Source organism: Rhinolophus ferrumequinum, chromosome 11 (assembly GCF_004115265.2).
Source record: "Rhinolophus ferrumequinum isolate MPI-CBG mRhiFer1 chromosome 11, mRhiFer1_v1.p, whole genome shotgun sequence".
Lineage (NCBI taxonomy): Eukaryota > Metazoa > Chordata > Mammalia > Chiroptera > Rhinolophidae > Rhinolophus > Rhinolophus ferrumequinum.
In genome coordinates, this window is record NC_046294.1 from 72758945 (window position 1) to 72782654 (window position 23710).

Below are 23710 nucleotides of genomic sequence, written 5' to 3' on the forward strand. Positions count from 1 at the left end.
TAAAAAAAATCAAATACATAGTTAAATTTTTTATAAACAACCTTTTGTAATGCTAATGCTTATTAACAACACATGTAAAGAATCTAACTCAATATATATACTTGACTTTTAAAAGGACAAAATTTTAATAGCTTGAGTAGATTCTAAAAATTGAAGAATCTTAAATGCTGAGCAGAATGACTAAATAAAACAGAAAGGATCCACTGGCAAAATAAAGAATATAGGAAGCTTTAGATATGAAGGAGGAATAAAGACCTTTACAGACATACAAAAGATGAGGGAATTTTCTAATACACGACCTGCACTACAAGAAATACTAAAGGAGGCTATTCGACCAACATCAACAGGGATGATTTGTGGCAACCAAAACATAAAAAGGGGGAGAGTCAAGTCCTGAACTGGAATATGGGAATGGAGAAAGTAAGCATGCTGAAGAAAATGGAGTACTCTAAATATCAAACTTTCTTTTACATAAACTTAAGGGTAACCACTCAAAAAAAATTCAGAACTGAAATATATACTGTAATAAAAGAAGAAACAAAGGGAAACATCAAAGAATACCACCACACAGAAATAAAAGACAACAAAAAGGCAAAGAAACAATGGAGACACAGTCCTACCAGAAAACCAAAAACAGAATGAGAGGAAATCCTCACATATCAATAATCACCCGAAATGTAAATGGACTGAACTCACCAATAAAAAGGCAAAGAGTAGCAGATTGGATCAAAAAACTAAACCCAACCATATGCTGTCTCCAAGAGACACATCTCACCTGCAAAGAAGAGCATAGACTCAAAGTGAAAGGGTGGAAATTGACACTCCAAGCAAATGGTATCCAGAGAAAATCAGGTGTAGGCATACTGATATCAGATAAAACACACTTCAGGGTGAAAAGGTAACAAGAGACAAAGATGGACATTTCATAATGTAAAGGGGACTATACAACAAGAAGACATAACAGTCATCAATATTTATGCCCCTAATCAGGTAGCACCGAAATATACCAAGCAACTACTAAACTAAAGGGAGAACTAAAGGGAGAAATTGACCAAAACACAATTATACTAGGGGACCTAAATACATCATTGACAGCTATGGATGGATCATCCAAGCAGAAAATAAACAATGAAATAGCAGCCCTAAATGACACATTAGATGAAATGGACATAATTGACATTTATAGAGCACTTCATCCTAAAACATCAGACTATACATTTTTTTTTCTAGTGTACATGGAACATTCTCAAGGATAGACCATATATTGGGACATAAAACTAACCTAAGCAAATTTAAGAAGATTGAAATCATACCAAGCATATTCTCTGATCACAAGGCTTTGAAATTGGATATCAACTGTAAAAAGAAAACAGGAAAAACCACATGAAGATTAAACAACATACTTTTAAAGAATGACCGGGTCAAAGAAGAAATTAGAGGAGAGATCAAAAGATACATAGAAACAAATGAGAATGAAAATACATCCTACCAAAATTTTTGAGCAGCAAAAGCAGTTTTAATAGGGAGATTTATATAATTACAGTCCTATCTCAAGAAATATCCCAAATAAATAACCTCATGTTACACCTTAAAGAACTAGAAAAAGAAGAACAAATGAAACCCAAGGTCAGCAGAAGAAAGGAAATAATAAAAATCAGAGCAAAACTAAATGAAATAGAGAACAAAAACAAAATAGAAAAAATTAATGTGACAAAGACCTGGTTCTTTGAAAAGATTAACAGAATTGACAAGCCCTTGGTTAGGCTCACTAAGATAAAAAGAGAGAAGACACTAATAAAAACAAAATCAGAAATGAAAAAGAGGAAGTTATCACTGATGCCACAGAAATACAAAGAATCATACAAGAATACTATGAAGGACTATATGCCACCGAATTCAATAACCTAGAGAAATGGACAAGTTCTTAGAAACATATAGCCTTCCTAGGCTGAACCATGAAGAACTGGAAAATCTATACAGACCAATCACCAGTAACAAAATTGAATCAGTCATCCAAAACCTTCCAAAATGCAAAAGTCCGGGACCAGATGGCTTCTCTAGTGAATTCTACCAAACCTTCGAAGAGGATCTAATACCAATCCTGCTCAAACTCTTCCAAAAAATTGAAGAAGAGACAGTACTCCCTAACTCATTTTATGAGGCCAACAGTACCCTGATATCAAAACCCGGTAAGGACAACACAAAAAAAGAAAACTACCGACCAATATCTCTGATGAATACAGATGCAAAAATCCTAAACAAAATTCTAGCAAATCGAATGCAACAATGCATTAAAAAGATTATTTATCATGACCAAGTGGGGTTCATCCTAGGGGCACAAGGATGGTTCAACATATGCAAATCCATCAATGTGATACATCACGTAACAAAATAAAGGACAAAAATCATATGAATATATCAATTGATGCAGAACAAGCATTTGACAAAATACAACATCCATTTATGATTAAAACACTTAATAAAATAGGTATAGAAGGAAAATACCTTAACATAATAAAGGCCATATATGACAAACCCTCAGCTAATCTCATAATTAATGGTGAAAAACTGAAGTCCTTTGCTCTATGTTCAGGAACACGACAGGGCTGTCCCCTATCACCTCTGCTTTTCAACATAGTGTTGGAAGTCCTTGCAAGAGCAATCAGGCAAGAGAAAGAAATAAAAGGCATCCAAATTGGTAATGAAGAAGTTAAATTGTCACTCTTTGCAGATGACATGATGTTATATATAGAAAACCCTAATGTCTCCATCAAAAAGCTATTAGAAACAATAAACGAATACAGTAAAGTTGTTGGCTACAAAATCAACGTACAAAAGTCCATTGCATTCCTATATACTAACAATGAAATCTCAGAAAAAGAAATTAAAAAAAATATTCCTTTTTCAATTGCAGCAAAAAGATTAAAATACCTAGGAATAAACTTAACCAAGGATGTGAAAGACCTATATGCTGAAAACTATAAGATAGTTTTAAAAGAAATTGAAGACACAAAGAAATGGAAAGACATTCCATGCTCATGGATTGGAAGAATCAACATAGATAATAAAATGGCCATATTACCCAAAGCAATATACAGATTTAATGCAATCTCCATCAAAATCCCAATGGCATTTTTCAAAGAAATAGAACAAAAAAATCATCAGATTTGTTTGGAACCACAAGAGACCCCAAATAGCCAAAGACATCTTAAGAAAAAAGAACAGTGCTGGAGGTTTCACACTCCCTGGCTTTAACTTGTACTACAGGCCTACAATAATCAAAACAGCATGGTATTGGCAGAAAAACAGACATGTAGACCAATGGAATAGAATTGGGAACCCAGAAATAAACCCACATAAGTATGGGCAGATAATTTTTGACCAAGAAACAAAAAACATACAATGGAGAAACGACAGCCTCTTCAATAAATGGTGCTGGGAGAATCAGAAAGCCGCATGCAAAAGAATGAAACTGGACTGCTATCTGTCACCATGTACCAAAATTAATTCAAAATGGATCAGTGACTTAATCATAAGACCTGAAACAGTAAACTTCATAGAACAAAACATAGGTACTAAACTTATGGACCTTGGGTTCAAAGAGCATTTTATGAATTTGACTCCAAAGGCAAGGGAAGTAAAAGCTAAAATAAATGAATGGGACTACTATCAAAAGCTTCTGCACAGCAAAAGAAACCATTGATAAAATAAAGAAGCAACCAACTGAATGGGAGAAGATTTTTGCAAACAGTGCCTCTGATAAGGGGCTAATATCCAAAATATACAAGGAACTCATACAAGTCAACAACAAAAAAACAACCCAATTGAAAAATGGTCAGACGACCTGAAGAGACATTTCTCCAAAGAGGACATACAAATGGCAAATAGACATATGAAAAAATGCTCAACATCACTAATCATCAGAGAAATGCAAATAAAAACCACAATGAGATATCACCTCACCCCAGTCAGAATGGCTATCATCAACAAGACAAATAGTAACAAGTGTTGGAGAGGCTGTGGAGAAAAAGGAACCCTCATACACTGTTGGTGGGAATGCAGATTGTTGCAGCTGCTATGGAAGGCAGTGTGGAGGGTCCTCAAAAAATTACGAATAGAATTACCGTATGACCCAGTAATCCCTCTCCTGGGTATCTACCCCAAAAATCTGAAAACATTTATACGTAAAGACACATGTGCTCCAATGTTCATTACAGCTTTATTTACGGTGGCCAAGACATGGAAACAACCAAAATGACCTTCGATAGATGAATGGATAAAGAAGTTGTGGTATATATACACAATGGAATACTATTCGGTGGTAAGAGTAGATGAAATAGGACCATTTGTGACAACAGGGATGGATCTTCAGATTATAATGCTAAGTGAAATAAGTCAGACAGAAAAAGCAGAGAACCATATGGTTTCACTGATATGTGGTATATAAATCAAAAACAACAAAAGAACAAGACAAACAAATGAGAAACAAAAACTCATAGACACAGACAATAGTTTAGTGGTTACCAGAGGGTAAGGGGGGTGTGGGGTGGGAGATGAGGGTAAGGGGGATCAAATATATGGTGATGCAAGGAGAACTGACTCTGGGTGGTGAACACACAATGGGATTTATAGATGATGTAATACAGAATTGTACACCTGAAATCTATGTAACTTTACTAACAATTGTCACCCCAATAAACTTTAATTAAAAAAAAAAGAATATAGGAAGCATAGCGGCAAAACAGTTTCATTTTTATGATTTTTTTAAAGGGCCAAGGTAACTAATTCATGACTTTTATTTGTTACATCACTTTCATAATTGCTCCGTGGAACATTTTAATGACCATTGCTTTTTACAATACTTATCCAGTAATTCCAGCTTTTGTGTTATATTGGTATTTGCATTTGTTGATTGTCTTTTTTTTATTCAAGGTGAGATTTTATTGTTCGTGGTATGAGTAATTTTGGACTGTACCCTGAACATCTTGAGAATTATAAGATCCTAGTGTCTATTTATGTTTTCTTTTTCCGCATGTAGTCAACAATTCAGGTTCAGAATGTATACATCTTGGTTCACTTCTGAGTTGTTCCAATGTCAAGTTAGTTTATAGAGCCTCTGGCAGTGCTGTTCTGGTCTGCTTCAGTGTGTCTTACCTGACAGAACTTCCCCCACCACCTGTAGAGCCAGCTGGGGAGAGGGAATGACACTTGTCTTTACTGCAGTTGCAGAGTAGAGGTGAGAATTCCATCCCCGGGCACTGCAGGTCGGGAGCAATGGCTCTGACTTCAGGAAGGTGTAGAAGTCAAAGCACTGCCCAGAGTCTCCTCCACCTGGGATCCCTCCTGCTATGGACAGGGGTGATTCATGACTTCACAAAGCAATTCACCTCTCTCCCTCTCTCCCTCTCCCCCTCTCTCCCTCTCTCCCTCTCCCCCTCTCTCCCTCTCTCCCTCTTCCTCTCCCTCTCTCCCTCTCCCTCTCCCTCTCCCTCTCCCTCTCCCTCTCCCTCTCCCTCTCTTTCACCTTTGTCCCTCTCCCTCTCCCTCCAATTGTAGAATCTTTTAGATTGGTAAGCTAAAAATATCTATGGACCTTTTGCAGTTTAGTTAAGTTAATAATAGTAGGTTACTGGAGATCCCTAAAACTATATTACATAAAACCCAGAAATTTTAACTCTTTATTCATATTAGGCTGAACAAGTTAGGAATCCATTAAGAATATAGTAAGTACTATATTCAGATAAGGGCCCCAAATACATTTGTTGATCAAATTAAAATTTTAAAAAGGTGTCAGTGAGTTTAACTCACTGCTCAGATCTGGGCTTTTTTGGTTTCCAACCTTCAACCTTGTTTATGAGGCTAAAGGAGGGGAATTGAGGTAGCAACTATATAGATTTAGTGCCACAATTCTTTCTCGTACAGGGGAAATTTTAACCTCTTCCTCCTTCAGAAGATTTGATCTTGCAAAGATTTTGTATTCTATCATTTTTAAAACCTATATTTGGATTTAAGTGTTTCAGCTGTGTTCAAATTGGTTGAAACTAAAGAAAGAAGTAAGTAGAGGTCATGTATTTGGGATTAGTATGCAGCTCTTATGAATCATAAACTAGTTTTATCGTAATCTTTAACAGAAACAGATAAGAATAAACTACTTCAATTTTTGTGAAGTTGTCTTGAGTGTAGGACAGTAGAACTGGGAATAGGGTATCAGAATTCACATCTTTGGAAAGGGGAATATTTATCACTTGGAGATACTAACCATGTTTAAACTTCCTGTTTTGCAAAATGTACTCATAGAACTGGGCGCAACTGGACATGTAGTGTCTTCTCAGATGGTGTCAAGAAATAGAAGGATTTGGAAGAAATAATGCAAATAAAATGATGATGAAATATCCTTCGATGTCTTTCTGGATTAAATATAAAGATTACCTTCCATTTCTAAGATAGGATCAATGTGGTATCTTAGAATAGCAAATTCCAGTTCTTAGTTGTGTGTGCGAGCGTGTGCTGTGTATGTGTGTATGAAAGAGAGAGCATGGTTCGAAACTAAAAATAGACCTTGGTAATCTCTTACATTCATTTATTTTAAAGTAAAACACTAGAAAATAAAGCAAGACGTACAAGGACTCAGTTTAAATTTCTTTTATAGATAAAATTTTAATGTAGGAATGTGAATGCTTTCTCAGAATGAAAAGGAAAAATTTCCCACTTTTTCCTGCTAAAAGAAAATGTGTTTTATGTAATTTTCAGTTGAATATAGCTTTATCATTGTTTATGTAAAAACCATGTTGCAAGGTAATATAAAGTTTTATTAAAATAGGACAGAAATAAAATACATGTACCATTCTTTCTTAAGGCAGTTTAATATAGTAAAGCATGGGCTATGGAACTCCACTGCCTGGTTTTAAATTCTGACTGCCACTTCTAGATGTGACTGCGTATTTTGTTTAAGCTCTGTTTTCCTACTTGCCTGCTCTGTGAAATGAAGAAATAGATTGTTGTAATGACTAGATTGGTTAATACTGAGTACTTAGAGGTGGGCCTAGCCCATGTTCAGTGCTCAGTAAATATTAGCTATTATTAACGCAGATTTTAAAGATAATATTAGGATGAAATTGCCCTAGGGTCTCTATATTTTGGAAATTTGGTATCCCTTTGATAACTAAGCAGAGAATCTAGAAGAGTAGCATAAGCTTTCTAGTATTTATCTTGAAGATGTAATTAACTAAGAAGCTTATCCTAATAGATAAAAGAATAGGTAAATGTTAAGTATATTGGGTCACTTTAGAATCCGAATTAAATTGTACATGCAGAGGGTTTTCTATCAAATACTAATAAAATTATTTTAAATTAATTACTTTTCTGGTATAATAACGAATGATTAATATGTGGGTTCTGGATAAAATTTATTACTTATAGTGAGTTTTTCTATTTTGCTTCCAATGTACAATATTTTATATATATTTATGAGTGTCGGAATGCAGATTCATGTGTGCTGCGTTAAAAAAACGAGGTGTTTTTTTTTTAAAATGTGTTTCATGATTCTTATAACTTATTTAGAATACTCATTATTCTTATTATTGTCCCACTAAATCAACAGATTTTGAAAGGAAGTCGTAAATAATTTTTGATTGAATCATTCTGAAAATTTTTTTTATTTAGTTTTGAAAGTCAGAAATCCAGCAGACCTACTCTCATTTTTATCATGTCACTTAAGTGTTCTATTTATAAGATAGAAGCTTAGTTTTTTTCTTTATTTTGTTTAGTTTTTTTGTTTGTCGTCGTTGCCTGTGTCAAAAGAAAAAAGTTGCATAAAAAGTGTCGTTTCACAGAGTATTAAATTACTTCCCTATTTTTATAATAGTAAAAACTATAAAAATTAGTAACAAAATCTGTGGTGTAGGAACACTAGTCCTTTTAATATCATTAGCATTAAATAAAATGTTGCAATAGTGCCAATAAATATTACCTTTATTATTGTTGTTGTTATACTGTTTTTATTTTTATTATTAGAAAATAAAGTTATGTAGGTTTCAAGTGTACAATTCTGTAATACATCATCTATAAATCCCATTGTGTGTTTACCACCCGAGTCAGTTCTCCTTCCATCACCATATATTGGATCCCCTTTACCCTCATTTACTACCCTCCTCCTCCATTACCTTCTGGTAACCACTAAACTGTTGTCTGTGTCTATGAATTTTTGTTTCCTTATTTGTTTGTCTTGTTCCTTTGTTATTTTCAGTTTTATGTACCACACATCAGTGAAATCATATGGTTCTCGACTTTTTCTGTCTGACTTATTTCGTTTAGCATAATAATCTCAAGATCCGTCCATGTTGTCGTAAATGACACTATTTTATCTTTTCTTATGGCAGAATAGTATTCCATTGTGTATATATACCACATCTTTATCTAGTTATCTATCGAATGACACTTTGGTTGTTTTCATGTTTTGGCCACTGTAAATAAAGCTGTAGTGAACATCAGAGCACATATATGTTTATGGATAAATGTTTTCAGAATTTTGGGGTAGCTACCCAGGAGAAGAATTGCTGGATCCTTTACTAACCATTGTCATCCCAATAAACAAAGGAAAAAAAAGAAATACTGATAAACACTACAACATGGATGAACCTTGAAAACATGCTAAGTCAAAGAAGTTAGTCACAGAAGACCACATATTGTATGATTCCATTTTTTATGAAATGTCCAGAAAAGAAAAATCCCTAGAACAGAAAGTAAATTTGTGGTTGTTTAGTGTGGACAATGGGGGTAAAGAATGAAGGGGACTGGGGAATCTTTTTAGGGTGATGAAAATATTCTAAAATTGATTATAGTGATGATTGTACAATTCTGTGAAAATAATAGAAATAATATATTGTACACTTTAAATGGGTGAATTGTGTGGCATGTGAATTATATCTCAATAAACATGTTTTTTTTTTTTAAAAAAAAGAAAATAAAGTATGTTTAATTTACCTTTGGATAGATAGCAAAATCAAGGTACAGAGAGAATCTACTTGAACTTAACTTTCCATTTTATTGTCTCTAATACTTCTAAATCCAGATATTTATTGTATTATCTTCAGTAAAGTATAGCAGAGATTAGACTACCAGAGATTAGACTAACATATAATCTTAACTAAAATTTAATAGCATTTTTATTGAATGAGTACATCATTTTTATTATTTTGGTGATATTTACCGGTATTAGAGGGAAAAAGTCATTTTGTTATATAATTCCATTTTTAAAGTCTAAAACATAAAAATAAAACTGACTCTCTTACATTCTTACAACATTTAATACCAGTATGAGTATACAAAACACAAATAATGAATTTTTTCTCCTTCATATCGTGGGGGAACAATTGCTTTAATAATTTGTGAGGGTCCTTTATTTTTTTATAGGATGGGGTCATTGTTTCCTGTTCTTTTCTTGCAGATATAGGCACATACAGTTCAGAAAGTTCTAACTTCATTAAAATTTAACGCTAACTTCTTTGTCTTTTAATTTTTATGACCCAAATATTTAAAATGGTCGATTTCAGTAATTCTAAGCATTCTTTCTATGTCTCAAGCCCTGTCTCACCCTGCTTCCCCCCTACCATGCTCAAATCGCTTCATTTCATACAAGCAATAAAACATATGTATTGGTAAATTTATGAGCATTATGCCTTAATAAAATATACCAGAAATCACTTTGTTGTTGTTGTTTTGTTTTTTTGTTTTTTGTTTTTTTTAATTTTCCTTGTGAGAGTGAATAATATATGTGAAGTTCCCTGCTTTAAGTTTTTTCACTCTGGGAAAGGCTGCCTTACCTTTCTCTAGTTAAGGAAAGGGTTTTCCTGTTTGTTTAAAGAGAAATGTTTTCACTAACTCAGGAGCAAATACGTAGCCTTTGGGAGACTAAGTAGAGAGAGGTTTTCAGGCCATTGTGATGGCTAGGACTGCTTACATACTTCAGATTATTGTTTTCAAGCAGAGGGCTAAAAACCAAATAAATATAATTTAAACACTGCTTTCAATGTGGAAATAGCATGTGAATCGTTGACAGTTTTCTCAGTGCTCTGAAAATTGCATCTCATTAAGAGGAAAAGAATCAGTGGTATCTGGCTCAGAGGGAGTAACCTCTAATTTAAGGCAATTCCAATACATTATTTTAAATTGTTCTTCGTATACTAACATTTCTGAGGACTTTTACATCTGAGAATATCTTTATTTCATCGTCACATTTAACTGATAGACTGCTAGTATAGCTACAGATTCACTTTTAGCTTCCTAATTCTTTCCCTTGAACTCGTAGAAAATATTACTCTTAACTGACTCTGGGTGGTGAACACACAATGTGATATGTAGATGATGTAATACAGAATTGTACACTTGAAACCTATGTAATTTTACTAAGCATTCCCACCCCAATAAACTTTAATTAAAAGAAAAGAAAATACTGCTCTTAGAAAATATTTGTCTTTTTATTGAAGTTTTAATCTGATTCTTATTTTTTAAAACTGACTTTTTTTTCTCTAGAATATTCTTTCTCTCTGCCCTCCTTAAATTTTATCATTATGTATATATACTGGTGTGGATTTTTTTTTTTTTCATGTATTCAGTTTCATAGTCTGAGAGTTTACAATTCCAAAAGCCAGACTTACCACTTATAAGTGTTTCAGTCTGTTCCCATACCAGCTGGACTGCATGCATGTAATGTCAAGTACCCTGCTGTCTGTAGCTGGTGCTTGATACTGCTTTTTTTTTTTTTTTTTTTTTTTTTTGTAGCCCTGACATGGTGGACAATGATCCATTCAGGATAATGTGAAAAGTTTGCAACCAAAAACTCGCCAGCCATAGTTACTTTATCAACTATAGGTTACCTTATCCTCCACTTAATAATTATCCAATACCTTCTGTCTCCCAGATGTTTTCCATTCTTGTTGTGCCATCTTCTGGGTTCAGTATCCTCTTGTTTTGTCAAAGACAGGATTCAGAAGTGTGAGATAGTTTGCCATTCTTTTGCCAGAAACAAGCACGACTTTTTAAACTTCATATGAACATATAGATTCTTTTAAAAGTTATTATATTAAATTCATAATGGCCTAAATAATCTATCAAGTATGTTACAGTTCATCCTGTTATACTGTTTTGTTTTTATCTCTCCTATTTCTTTCCTGAAGCCATTGCCATAATTTAGGCCTTTGTTCTTTCTCATGTGGATTATTGCAGAAAACTAAATTTGACTCTCCTTCTAATATTTACTTCCTCCAAATCATATTTCATATCATTATCACATTAATTTTCCTAAGTAAAATTTTTTCACAGCACGGCTCCACATACAACCTTACTTCCAAGCCTCTTCCATAGTGAGGCAACTTTCAATGTTATATAAACAAACCATGGTAGATTCTGTCTATGAGGATTCGCGAAATGCTATTTCTTTCTGGAATTTTCTAACTATGCTAAATTAATAATGGCCAGATAAAGTCCCAGCATCTTCCAGAAGCCTTCTCAGCTGTAACTCATTTACCATTTCATGTTTCTCTAGTAGTAGTTTATAACTTACGTAGTAATTCTCACAAAAGTTGTGTTTTAAACTAGGTAAGTTAATATATGGCACTTACATGCAGGAATTCTCTTATTTTGGAGAGTATTAAAATTTATGCATGTAAATGTTTCAAATGAAACAACTTAATGTCACATTCTAGTTTAGAGATTTTTATAAAATCATTTTTATCAGGTTATGGTTCAGTACTAGCTAAACTTAAAAGAATAATTACACTTAAACAATGAAAACAAGTAAAATTTTGATAACAAGTAAATACTAGGGAGTCATCCAAGTGCTAATCTTTTCCCATTCAATACCTGGAGTCTTTAGGATTTTCTATACATAATTTCATTTCATCTGTGAATAGTTACAGTTTTACTTCTTGCTTTCCAATGTATATGCCTTTTATTTATTTTTCATCCTAATGAAAAATAGGACTTCTAGTACTATATTGAATGAAACTGGCACTAGTGGACATTGTTGTCTTGTTCCTGAGCTTAGAGGAAAGGCTTTCAGCTTTTCACCATTGAGTATGATGTTAGCTGTGGGTTTGTTATATATGGCCTTTATAATGTTGAAATACATTCCCTTTTATACCCCCTTTTGTCATACGTCGCATTTTGTCAAATGTTTTATGCATCTGTTGAGATAATCATATGATTTTTATCCTTTATTTTGTTGATGTGAAATATCATGTTGATTGATTTGTGGATGTTGAACCATCCTTACATCCCTGGAATAAATCCCAATAATGAATGTGTATGATCTTTTAATGTATGTTGCATTCAGTTTGCTAATATTTTGTTGAGAATTTTGCATCTACATACATCAAGGATATTGCCTTATAAGTTTCCTCTTTTGTGGTGTCCTTGTCTGGTTTTGGTGTCAGGGTAATGCTGATTTTGTAAAATGTATTTGGAATGTATTCCATCCTCTTCAATTTTTTAAAATAGTTTGAGGATAAGTATTAAATCCTTCTCTGAATATTTAGTAAAAGTTGCTGGTGAGCTGTCTGGCCTAGACTTTTGTTTGTTGGGAGGTTTTTGATTACTGATTCAAATTCATTACTAGTAATATGTCTATTCAAATTTTTTTATTTCATGATTTAGTCTTGGAAGATTGTATGTTTCTTATATTTCTAGGATTTTGTCCATATCTTCTACGTTATTCAATTTATTATCATATAATTGTACATAGTAGTCTCATATCCTTTGTATTTCTATGGTATCAGTATAACTTCTGTTTCTGATTTTATTCATTTGAGCCCCCTCTCTTTTTTCCTTGGTTACTCTAGCTAAAGGTTTTTGTCTGTTTTGTTTATCTTTTCAAAGAACAAGCTCTACTTTCATTGATCTTTTATGTTGTCTTTTTAGTCCCTATTGCATTTATTTTTTTCTCAGACCTTTACTATTTGTTTTCTTTTATTGATTTTTGGGCTTCATTTGTTCTTTGGTTTCTAGTTCCTTTAGATGTAAAGTTAGATTTGAAATTTTCTTTTATTTAAATGTAGGGCTATATTGCTATGAACTTCCCACTTAGAACTGCCTTTGCTGCCTCCCATAGATTTTGTTATGTCATATTTCTGTTTTCATTTTTCTCTTCGTATTTTTAAAATTTTTCCTTTGACTTCCTTGATGTCCCATTGATTATTCTGTAGCATGTGATTTTTACTTGCTTTCATCTTGATTTCTGGTTTATACCATTGCACTTGATATGAAAAGGCTTGATATGATTTAGTCTTTTTAAGTTTGAGACTTGTTTTGTGGCCTTACATGTGATCTATCCTGGAGAATGTTCCATGTGTACTTGAGAAGAATGTGTACTCTGCTGCTTTTGGATAGACTGTTCTGATACCTATTTATACATATATAATTATATATATTATGTTGTATTAAATTATAGTTATATCATATTATATTATGTATTACAGTGTTTCCCCGAAATTAAGACCTAGCTGGACAATCAGCTCTAATGCGTCTTTTGGAGCAAAAATTCATATAAGACCTGGTATTATGCTATTATATTATATTTATTGTATTAGACCGAATCTTATGTTATAGTAAAATAAGACCGGGTGTTATATTATATTATATTACATTATATTACATAAGACTGGGTCTTATATTATAGTAAAATAAGACCAGGTCTTATATTAATTTTTGCTCCAAAAGATTCATTAGAGCTGATTGTATGGCTAGGTCTTATTTTTGGAGAAACACGGTATGTTATATTACAATACTTGTATATATTATATGTATTATATAAAGTCCACCTGAATTAGTGTGTATTTAAAAGCAGAGTTTCCTTATTGATTATCTGTCTCAATAATCTACCTATCAATGTAAATGGGATGTTGAAGTTTCCCTATTATTATTGTATTGCTTCCAATTTCTACCTTTAGACCCATTAATTCTTACTTTATATATTTGGGTGTTCTTATGGGTGCATATATCTTTATAAGTGTTGTATCTTCTTGATAGATTGACCCCTTTGTTATCATGTAATGTTCCTCATTGTCCTTTATTACAGTTTTTGTTTTTAAATCTATTTTGTCTGATACGAGGTAGTTACTTCAGCTTTTTCTTTCATTTCTGTTTCCATGGAATATCTTTTTTCCATCCCTTCACTTTCAGTTTATGTGTGTCCTTCCTTCTGAAGTGAGTTGCTTACAAACACTATATGGCTGTGTCTTCCTTTTTTTATCCATTCAGCCATGCTATATATGTCTTTTGATTAGAGTGGTTTCCAGGTACCTTCCAAGTAATTATTAAGTATGTGTTTAATGTCATTTTCTTAACTGCTTTCTATCTGTTTTTGTAATTCTTCTCTGTTCCTTTTCTTTTTCTCTTCCCTGTGTTTTGATTGCTTTCTTTAGTATTGTATTTAGATTTCTTTCTCATTTTTTTTGGTATTTATTATGTTTTTTCTTTATGGTTACCATGAAGTTCACATATAACATACTGTGTAAATAACAGTTTGTTTTAAGTTGATAGCAACTTAAATTTGAACACTTTCCAAAGCTATTTGTTTTTACTCCTTCTTCCTCACATATTATATTCTTGACGATATATTTTATATCTTTTTATTTTGTGCATCTCTTAATTATTGTAATTTTTGTTACTTTTACTACTTTTGTGTTTTAACCTTCCTGTTTGTTTTATAAGTGATTGATTCACTACCTTTATTACATATTTACCTTTTCCAGTGAGATTTCTATTTCCATATGTTTTCTTATTTTTACCTAGTGCCATTTCTTTTCAGCTCAAAGTCCCTTTAACATTTCTTTCAGGGCTGATTTACTGGTGATAAATTCTTTTAGCTTTTGTTTATCTGGAAAACTTTTGATCTCTGTTTCAATTCTGAGTGATAACCTTGCTAGGTGTAAAATTTTTGGTTGGAAGTTGCTCAAAAGATATTCCTTGTGTAATAGTTAAGTTTTAAAATATCCATAACCTTTTGCCCCCAGCCGTTCCGTAGTCAGATAAAATCTCCTTTGAATACACTTAGCTTTTTAAAGACAAAATGAACTTTGAAATATCAAAGCCATCCTTCAGAAGTACATGATTCAGTCAACTGTATTTACTAATTTTAAAAAAAAGCTTTTCTTATAATAGTTGACTAAATATATGACTGTCATCCCTTGTTAGTTTCACCAAAAATCATACAGTATAGATGTTGCAATTTACTCACGGTGATTTTAGCTATAGTTGAGTTAGAAATAATACTTAATTTGATATTTTTTGTCCTAAGATTCTATAACACTAACATGTCATTACTGCTGTTAAATCTTCTTTATATTTTGTCGTTTTAGAATGTGTAAAACATCTACACTTTTTTTTAGAGTTAGGGTTATTTTACTTTATTTTTTAATAAAATTTTGTGAAGGTCTAAAGGAAATAGATCATATTATAAAAATATTACAATATACTTTGCAATCTTCTGCTATGTTATATTTTTCCCATTTGTTAATTTATTATAGTTATATAATATATTATGTAATACATTAATATAGGTTATATATAATACAGTTTGCATCACTATTTTTAATTTTTTTCTTCACAGTGTTTTTCACTTTTCATTAATCAAACACACTTTGAGACACAACTATATACTAGTTTTCACTCTGTTCTTCTGTTCTTATTGCTGAACTTACAGGTTTTTACTTGAAGTCTCTAGCCAACATTCTGCAATAGAAATGTAATGTAAAACACAAATGGGAGTGATATGTGTAATTTTAAATGTTCTAGTAGCCACATTTAAATAAGTACAAATGAACAGGTGAAATTAATTTTAATACCATGTTTCCCCGAAAATAAGACCTAACCAGAAAATAAGCCCTAGCATGGTTTTTCAGGATGACATCCCCTGAACATAAGCCCTAATACGTCTTTTAGAGCAAAACTTAATATAAGACCCAGTCTTATTTTCGGGGAAACACGATAATACATTTTTATTTAACCTGATATGTCTGAAATATTAACATTTCAATGTGTAATTAAGTAAAAATTATTAATATGATATTTTACATCCTTTTTCATATTAAGTCTTTGAAATCCAGCTTGTATTTTAAAGTAACTATACATCTCTCGACCATTGTGCTTACTTGAACTCTTCTTGAATTTTAAGTATTCTTGGTCATCACTTTCTTAAATAAACCTTTTTAAAAGTTCAGTCCTTGTCTTGGATTATAGATAAATGGACTCTTGCTTGAATGATCTAAGTTTGGGTGTTTCTGTTCTATAAAGTAATAGTGAGGACAGTGCAAATTAGTCACATCACTCAATAGAATGGATAAAAATCCATAAAATCTAGTTTTAAATAAAGTAAATTATTTGCTAATCTTGCTTAGTATAAGATTAATATTTGATAAATATTTATATACCACATATTATCCACATCCATAGATGTTGTTTTTATATAAGGAACTATGGAAAGTCTATAACCCAAATTTTATGTCCATTTTATTAGTTAGTTGATTTAGGTCAGAGATGTGTTAATGTTATTTATTGAATGCTCTGATTCAAATAGTTAATTCAATTTCAATTTAAGGGGTAATCCACTTAATTTTGGTAATAGTATACTTTTATTCTCTTCTAGATTCAATTTTGAGGTTACCACGAACTATTTATTTTAGTGTGTACATTATTGTACATTTATGTGTGTGTTTCAAAAATGATTTCAGCAGCATTAATATTTAAAATATTAATAGAAATAGAAATAAAAACGCCTAAATATGAGTTCATAGCCTAAAAATCTGTCTTCAGTTAAATTTATTTAATGGTGATTTATTTAATGGCAATAGGTATCCTAGATCTTATTAGATTATTTATCATGCTGCACAGATGAACAGGAGACAGTGCTCTAGTAGAACATATGAATGTGAGAACTGTTAGAACAAAGACTGTGACAACTGTTAGATCCTGTTAACTTGAACTGTAAACATAATATTTAGAGAAAACTGAGATTATAGATAGTAGGTAAGAGAACAGAACTTCCCAATTTTATTTCTTGACAGTTCTTTGACACTTGAAGAATACTATTAAAATTAATTTCCCCCCCTTTAACCACTTAGGCTGTTTAGAAACAACTGAGATTCTTGAGGTTTTTTAAAAATAATTTGAGAGGCCCTAGAAATTCCATATATCAGAGCTTCTCTTATTGTATAGATGTAGAAATAAATACTAATATTTACTGGTCTTGAGTACAAAGTATTTAGTGTGGTTTTATAATATATATGCAGGTAATTTTCAAATTAAATGTCCATTGACATTTTATTTCAAAGCCATTATTTTGCTCTTTTTGTAGTGGTGAGTGATAGTGTAGCTATTCTGCTCTCTTTTCATTGACTTACAGTGTGCCATTCTTTACACTTTTCCTACTCTATAGACCACTGCTTCTCAATTTGGTTCCCCTTTCTCAATTCCCACCCCCTTATCATTTAAATATTGGTGAACTCCAGAATTCCCTTCCTGTGTATTTGCAGGTTTCATAAATTTAATCATTCGTAAAACAAGCGTATTTCAAAACAGGTTATAATAACAACAGGTTTTATTAACATTTGAAGTGTTTTAATATATTGGTGATTTATGTTACTTTCAGTAAATATGACATATTATTCTTTTAGAATTCAAACCTGATTCATCTGAAAGTGTCTCCTCCGAATGATCGACAAGAATCTCCAATATTATCATTTATCGTTCTTGAACAATTTAATGCCATTCGCTTAGTACAAAGTGTTCATCATTCTCTTGCTGCTCTCAGCAAAGTCATCAGAGGAACTACCTTACTGAGTTCAGAAGTACAAAAATTGGCAAGTGCTTTATTAAACCAAAAGGTAAGCTAATACTAAATATATGTGGTTTTATTTCATTATTGTAAGTAACTCTCCCATCATGTATACATTTGTCAGAAGTCTTATTTTAATAGTAATAGAAAACGCAAGTTAAACTAGCATAAGCCGTATACAAATTAATTGGCTGGTGAAGGATCCAAGGGTAACTAGCATTGTCAACTTAATGCAGGAGATTAAAATTGTCATTAGGATCTCAACTTGTATTATATATATCTACCTGTCTAGCCATATTGTGTATGTGTGTGTGGGGGTGCTCCATGTTGCTATCACTTTCGGGCAAGTCCTCTACTTGTGTGCATAGTGGTATTCTAGTAGCCTGAGTCTTATATCCTCTGAGTTCCAAGTCCAACAGAAAAAACACCTGTTTTCTGGTAACTCAAGCAAAATTCTTGGGATTGGCTTTGATCCAAACTCCTTGGCTTGTGTTTTATGCTTAGTCCCATACTAATTCTGGGCAGGATGTGCAAAGCTCTTATTGGATAGGGCTTCAGCCAAATGCCCCTTCAAGGAGGTGAGTATGGATTCAGCTCCGTATGTAACACATATACTGCAAGTGAGGGAAGGATGGCTACCCAGTAGAAAATCAGGTAAAATCAGATACTTTTATCTGATAAAAGGGAAATCAACATGTCTCTTGCTGAATAATTGGACCATTTTAAATGATAGTAAAATCCATGTATTTCAGATCTATTAGACAGAAACAAAAAATAAATAGATTTATTTACTTTAGCCATGAATATACTCGTGGAGAATATACTCGTAAACCTTACAGAATGTGGCATCTGGAAAATATTTCACTGGTGCTCTAAAGGAATTTAGAAAGAAAACAGTTTTGTGGGTTTTTTTCCCCCTTCTGTTTATCCTCAATATAGAGAACCTGATAGTCAATCTAAAAGTCTTCTTCGTTCGAATATAAAAGATAGCCTTCCTAGAACTTCATATATCTTACTAACATAAAAAAAGATTTGTCTTAATCAGTTCGGCCTGCTATAACAAATTACCGTAGACTGCGTGGCTTATATAACAAACATTTGTTTCTCACACTTGTGAAGAACATGGGAAATCCAGATCATGTTTCCAGTAGATCTGATATTTGGTGAGGCCCACTTTCTGGCTTGCTGGTGGTCATTTTGCTATGTCCTTTGATACTCGTATAGCAGAGAGGAAAGAGAGAGGAAGCAAGCTTCTTATGAGGGCACTACTCGTACATCAGGGGAGTTTCACCCTTATGACCTAATTACCTCCGCAAAGCCTCATTCACAAATATCAAGGATTAGGCTTTCAATATATGAATTTTGGGGTACGCAGAATTTCATTCCATCACAGTATCCAATTCTTTTCCAAAAAGACCTGCTCTAGCAACCTTATGTTCCGTTTTTCCTTTACCTTGAAAAAAATCTCAGCTTTGCATTGTTTACTGAATTTAAAGTTATTTTATATATAATTATTGTTATTAATCAACTGCAATTATCAGAATACTGCAGTATATATTATTGTACTATAAATTGGAACTATTTTTTTTAATTTGAAGTAGAAACATTATCAATCATGGAAGCTCCTTTACACAGTGAAGAAACCACTGGGAAAGCAGAACTTTAAAGAACTTTACATTAATTCATTTAATCATCACACTAATACTACTAGATGGTACTACTGTTATCCCCATTTTATTGTGACAAACCTGAGGCAAGGGATGTTAAATAATGTAATTGGAATCACACGAAGAATAGTTACAGAATCAGGATTTTGGGAATTATTTAAATTTATGTATCAAAAGGTAAACACTCATAAGAGTCTATTTCTTTAAAATGAACTATATCCTTTATAATAAGGGTAAAATGTATGGTATAGGCTATTTAGGAGTAGAATAACAATAATTTAAGAACATGACTTGTGGAGAAGAGATCACCAAATCCAAGTGACTGGTATACAGTGAAGTGTAGTAAAATTGCAGTTAGATCAGATTTTGAGGTCTTCAAAGCCAAAGAAAAGAGTTGAGATTAAATGCTGTAGACAATAAGAGCCTTTTTATGTAGAAGTAATGTAGCAGCATGGCTGGGAATGTGGCCTCTGAAATAGGTCTACCTGTTTGAATCCAGTTCTACCATTTATAGCTGTGTGACCTTGGGCAGGTCACTTAAACGTCTCTAAACTTTACTTTTCTCATTTGTAAATAGGAAAGAAAAAGAAAAATCCCTACCTCATGGGATTGTTGGAGAATTAAATTAAATCATGGATAAAGTGGTTGACACATAGACAGCACCCTATAAATGTTAGTTATCTTTGTTATTGTTACTTTAGCAGAATTTCATTATGTAAAGACTAGCTCGTAGAGCATTCATCTGGTAACTTGTGCAAAATGAGTGTGTAGAAGTAGGGATACCATGTAGGTTACTTTTTATTCATCTCAAGAGGTGGTTAGGGCCTTTAATAGGATAGTTCAAGAGGGTTCTATGTGATATTAATAAAAAACATAAAAGGTAATTGGCAAACCTGTTTTTTGTTGTTTGTTTGTTTTGCTTTTGTTAACTATGTGGGTGACCTTTGGCATAAACACTTGAAATAAATGAATAATTTAAATTATTTTCTATGATTATAATATAATGTAGCTTCCATTAGATCATATTGAAAGATAAAGAACTAATTCAGTTTTACTATAGGAAACACTTTTCTTGATTAACACCAAAGGGTGATACTTTAGAAAGGGGTCAAGTGAATAGTCAAAGAAATTCTGAGAAAAAGGAACAAGGCCATAGTTTTCATACTCCCTGATTTCAAATTATACTACAAAGCAACAATAGTCAAAACAGTATGGTATTGGCAGAGCACCGACCAATGGAACAGAATTGAGAACCCAGAAATAAACCCACATATATATGGACAAATAATTTTTGATAAAGGAGCAAAAAACATACAATGGAGAAAAGAAAGCCTCTTCGATAAATGGTGCTGGAATAATTGGAAAGTCATGTGCAAAAGAATGAAACTAGACTGGTGTCACCGTACACCAACATTAATTCAAAATGGATCAAAGACCTAAATATAAGACCTGAAATAAATTCTGCAGAAGAAAACATAGGTACTGAACTTATGGACCATGGTCTTCGGAAGGATTTTATGAATTTGACCTCAAAAGCAAGGGAACTACAAGCAAAAATAAATGAATGGGACTATATCAAACTAAAGAGCTTCTGCAATTGTCAGAGAAATGCAAATTAAAACTACAATGAGATATCACCTCACAACTGTGAGGATGACTATCATCAATAAATCAACGAATGACAAGTGTTGGCAAAGATGTGGAGAAAAGGGAACCCTAATGTACTGCTGGTTGGATTGCAAATTGGTGCAGCCATCTTGGAAAATAGTATGGAGGTTCTTCAAAAAATTAAAAATACAACTAACATGTGACCCAGGAATCCCACTTCTGGGTATTTATATGAAGAAATCCAAAACACTAATTCAAAAAGATATATGCATTTTTATGTTCATTGCAGCATTTTTTACCATAGCCAAGGTATGGAAGCAACCTAACCTAAGTGCCCATCGATAGATGATTGGATAAAGAAAGGGTGGTACATATATATGATGGAATATTAGCCATAAAAAGAATGAAATCTTACCATATGTGACAACATGGATAGACCTAAAAGGTACCATAAGTGAAAGAACTCAGACAGAGAAAGACAAATACCATATTATTTTACTTATATGTGGAATTTAAAGAACAAAATAAATGAACAAACAAAACAGAAGCAGACTCATAGATACAGGGAACAAGCTGATGGTTGTCAGATGGGAGGGGGTTGGGGGCGCAGTGGAAAAGGTAAAGGGATTAAGAAGTACAAATTAGTAGTTACAGAATAGTCATGGGGGTGTAAAGTAACGCATAGGAAATACAGTCAATAATGTTACAACAACCATGTGTTTCCCCGAAAATAAGACATAGCCGGACAATCAGCTCTAATGTGTCTTTTGGAGCAAAAATTAATATAAGATCCGGTCTCATTTTATTATAAAACCCGGTCTTATATTATATAATGTAATGTAATATAATATAATATAATACCTGGTATAATATACCCAGTATAATATAATTAATATTACATAATATAATATAATACCTGGTCTTATACCCGGTATAATATAATTAATATTATATAATATAATGTAATACTGGTTTACTATTTATATTATAGTAAAATAAGATGGGGTCCTATATTAATGTTTGCTCCAAAAGACGCATTAGAGCTGATTGTCTGGCTAGGTCTTCTTTTCGGGTTAACACGGTATGTATAGTGCCAGGTGGGTACTAGACTAATCAAGGGGATGAGTGCATAAATTATATAAATGTCTAAGCACTATGCTGTACACCTGAAACTAATATAAACAATACTGCATGTCAACTATAACTGAAAAAAATAATTTAAGAAATGAAATAAAAAGCTTTTATACAGCAAAATAAACCAACAAAACAAAGAAGCAACCAACTGAATGGAAGAAGATAGATGCAAACAACACCTCTGGTAAGGGGCTAATATCGAAAATATATAAAAAATTCATACAACTCAACAACAAAAAAAAACCAAACAGTCCAATTAAAAGTGGGCAGAGGACCTGAACAGACACTTCTCCAAAGAAAACATACAAACTGCCAAGGGATATATGAAAAAATGCTCAACTTCACTAGCTATTAGGGAAAATGCAAATCAAAACCACAATGAGATAATACCTCCCACCTGTTACTAGAATGGTTATCATCAACAAGACAAATAGTAACAAGTATTGGAGAGGCTGTGGAGAAAAAGGAACCCTTAGACACTGTTGGTGGGAAAGTAAATTGGTACAGTCACTATGAAAAACAGCATGAAGTTTCCTCAAAAAGTTAAGAATAGAATTACCATATGACCTAGCACTCCCTCTTCTGGGTATCTACACAAAAAAATCTGAAAACATTTATCTGTAAAGATATATGTACCCCAGTGTTCACTGCAGTATTATTCACGGTGGCCAAGACGTGGAAATAACCAAAGTGTCCTTCGATAGATGATTGGATAAAGAAGATGCAGTACATACATACAATGACATAGTACTCAGCCATAAGAAAGGCTGAAATACTTCCATTTGTGACAACACGAATATTGAGATCTTGAGACTATCATGCTAAGCGAAATAAGTCAGACAGAAAAGAGGAGAACCGTATTATTTTACTCATACGAGTCTGTGGGATATAAAACTGAAGGCAACAAATGAACAAGGCAAACAAACAAGCAAAAATTCATTGATACAGACAATAGTGGTTACCAGAGGGTAAGGGGGCACAGGTAGAAAGAGGGTAAAAGTGATTCGATATATAATGACAAAAGGAGATTTGACTTTGGGTTGAGGACACACAATGCAATATCTCATACATGATGTATTATATAATTGTACACTTGAAACCTACAGAATTTTATTAACCAATGTCACCCCAATAAATTTTAATTAAAAAGGGGGTCATAGATTTTTAATTCTTTATAACATTCTTCGTCTTCTCTTGACCTGTTAAATTCTGCTAAGTATTTCCATATTTGGCACAACGATAGGACCTGATGACTTATTTCTTAATTAAAATGTGTTTATGTAGGATGCAGACTATCTCATTATTAATTTATTAAATTATTATGTACTACAGTTTAAATTAAGAACTACAGCCTCTGAAATACCACTGTTTTTGAAACGTTTTAATAATTTGCATGAAAATGAATTTGTATAAATTTTTCAAAGAATGAAAAGTGTGTTTTGCAAAGCAAGTTTAAATTATATCACAGATACTA

General features: G+C 32.6%; 1 protein-coding gene across 3 annotated transcripts in view; it reads left to right on the forward strand.

Moving 5' to 3' along the window:
* Positions 1–23710, forward strand: part of DYNC2H1 (dynein cytoplasmic 2 heavy chain 1) — a 290945-nt gene that overhangs the window by 217148 nt on the left and 50087 nt on the right. For all 3 annotated transcript variants that reach the window (XM_033120671.1, XM_033120672.1, XM_033120673.1), the window contains one exon: positions 17667–17876. In XM_033120671.1, the coding sequence (XP_032976562.1) occupies positions 17667–17876 (210 nt within the window). The remainder of the gene's footprint in view (positions 1–17666; positions 17877–23710) is intronic.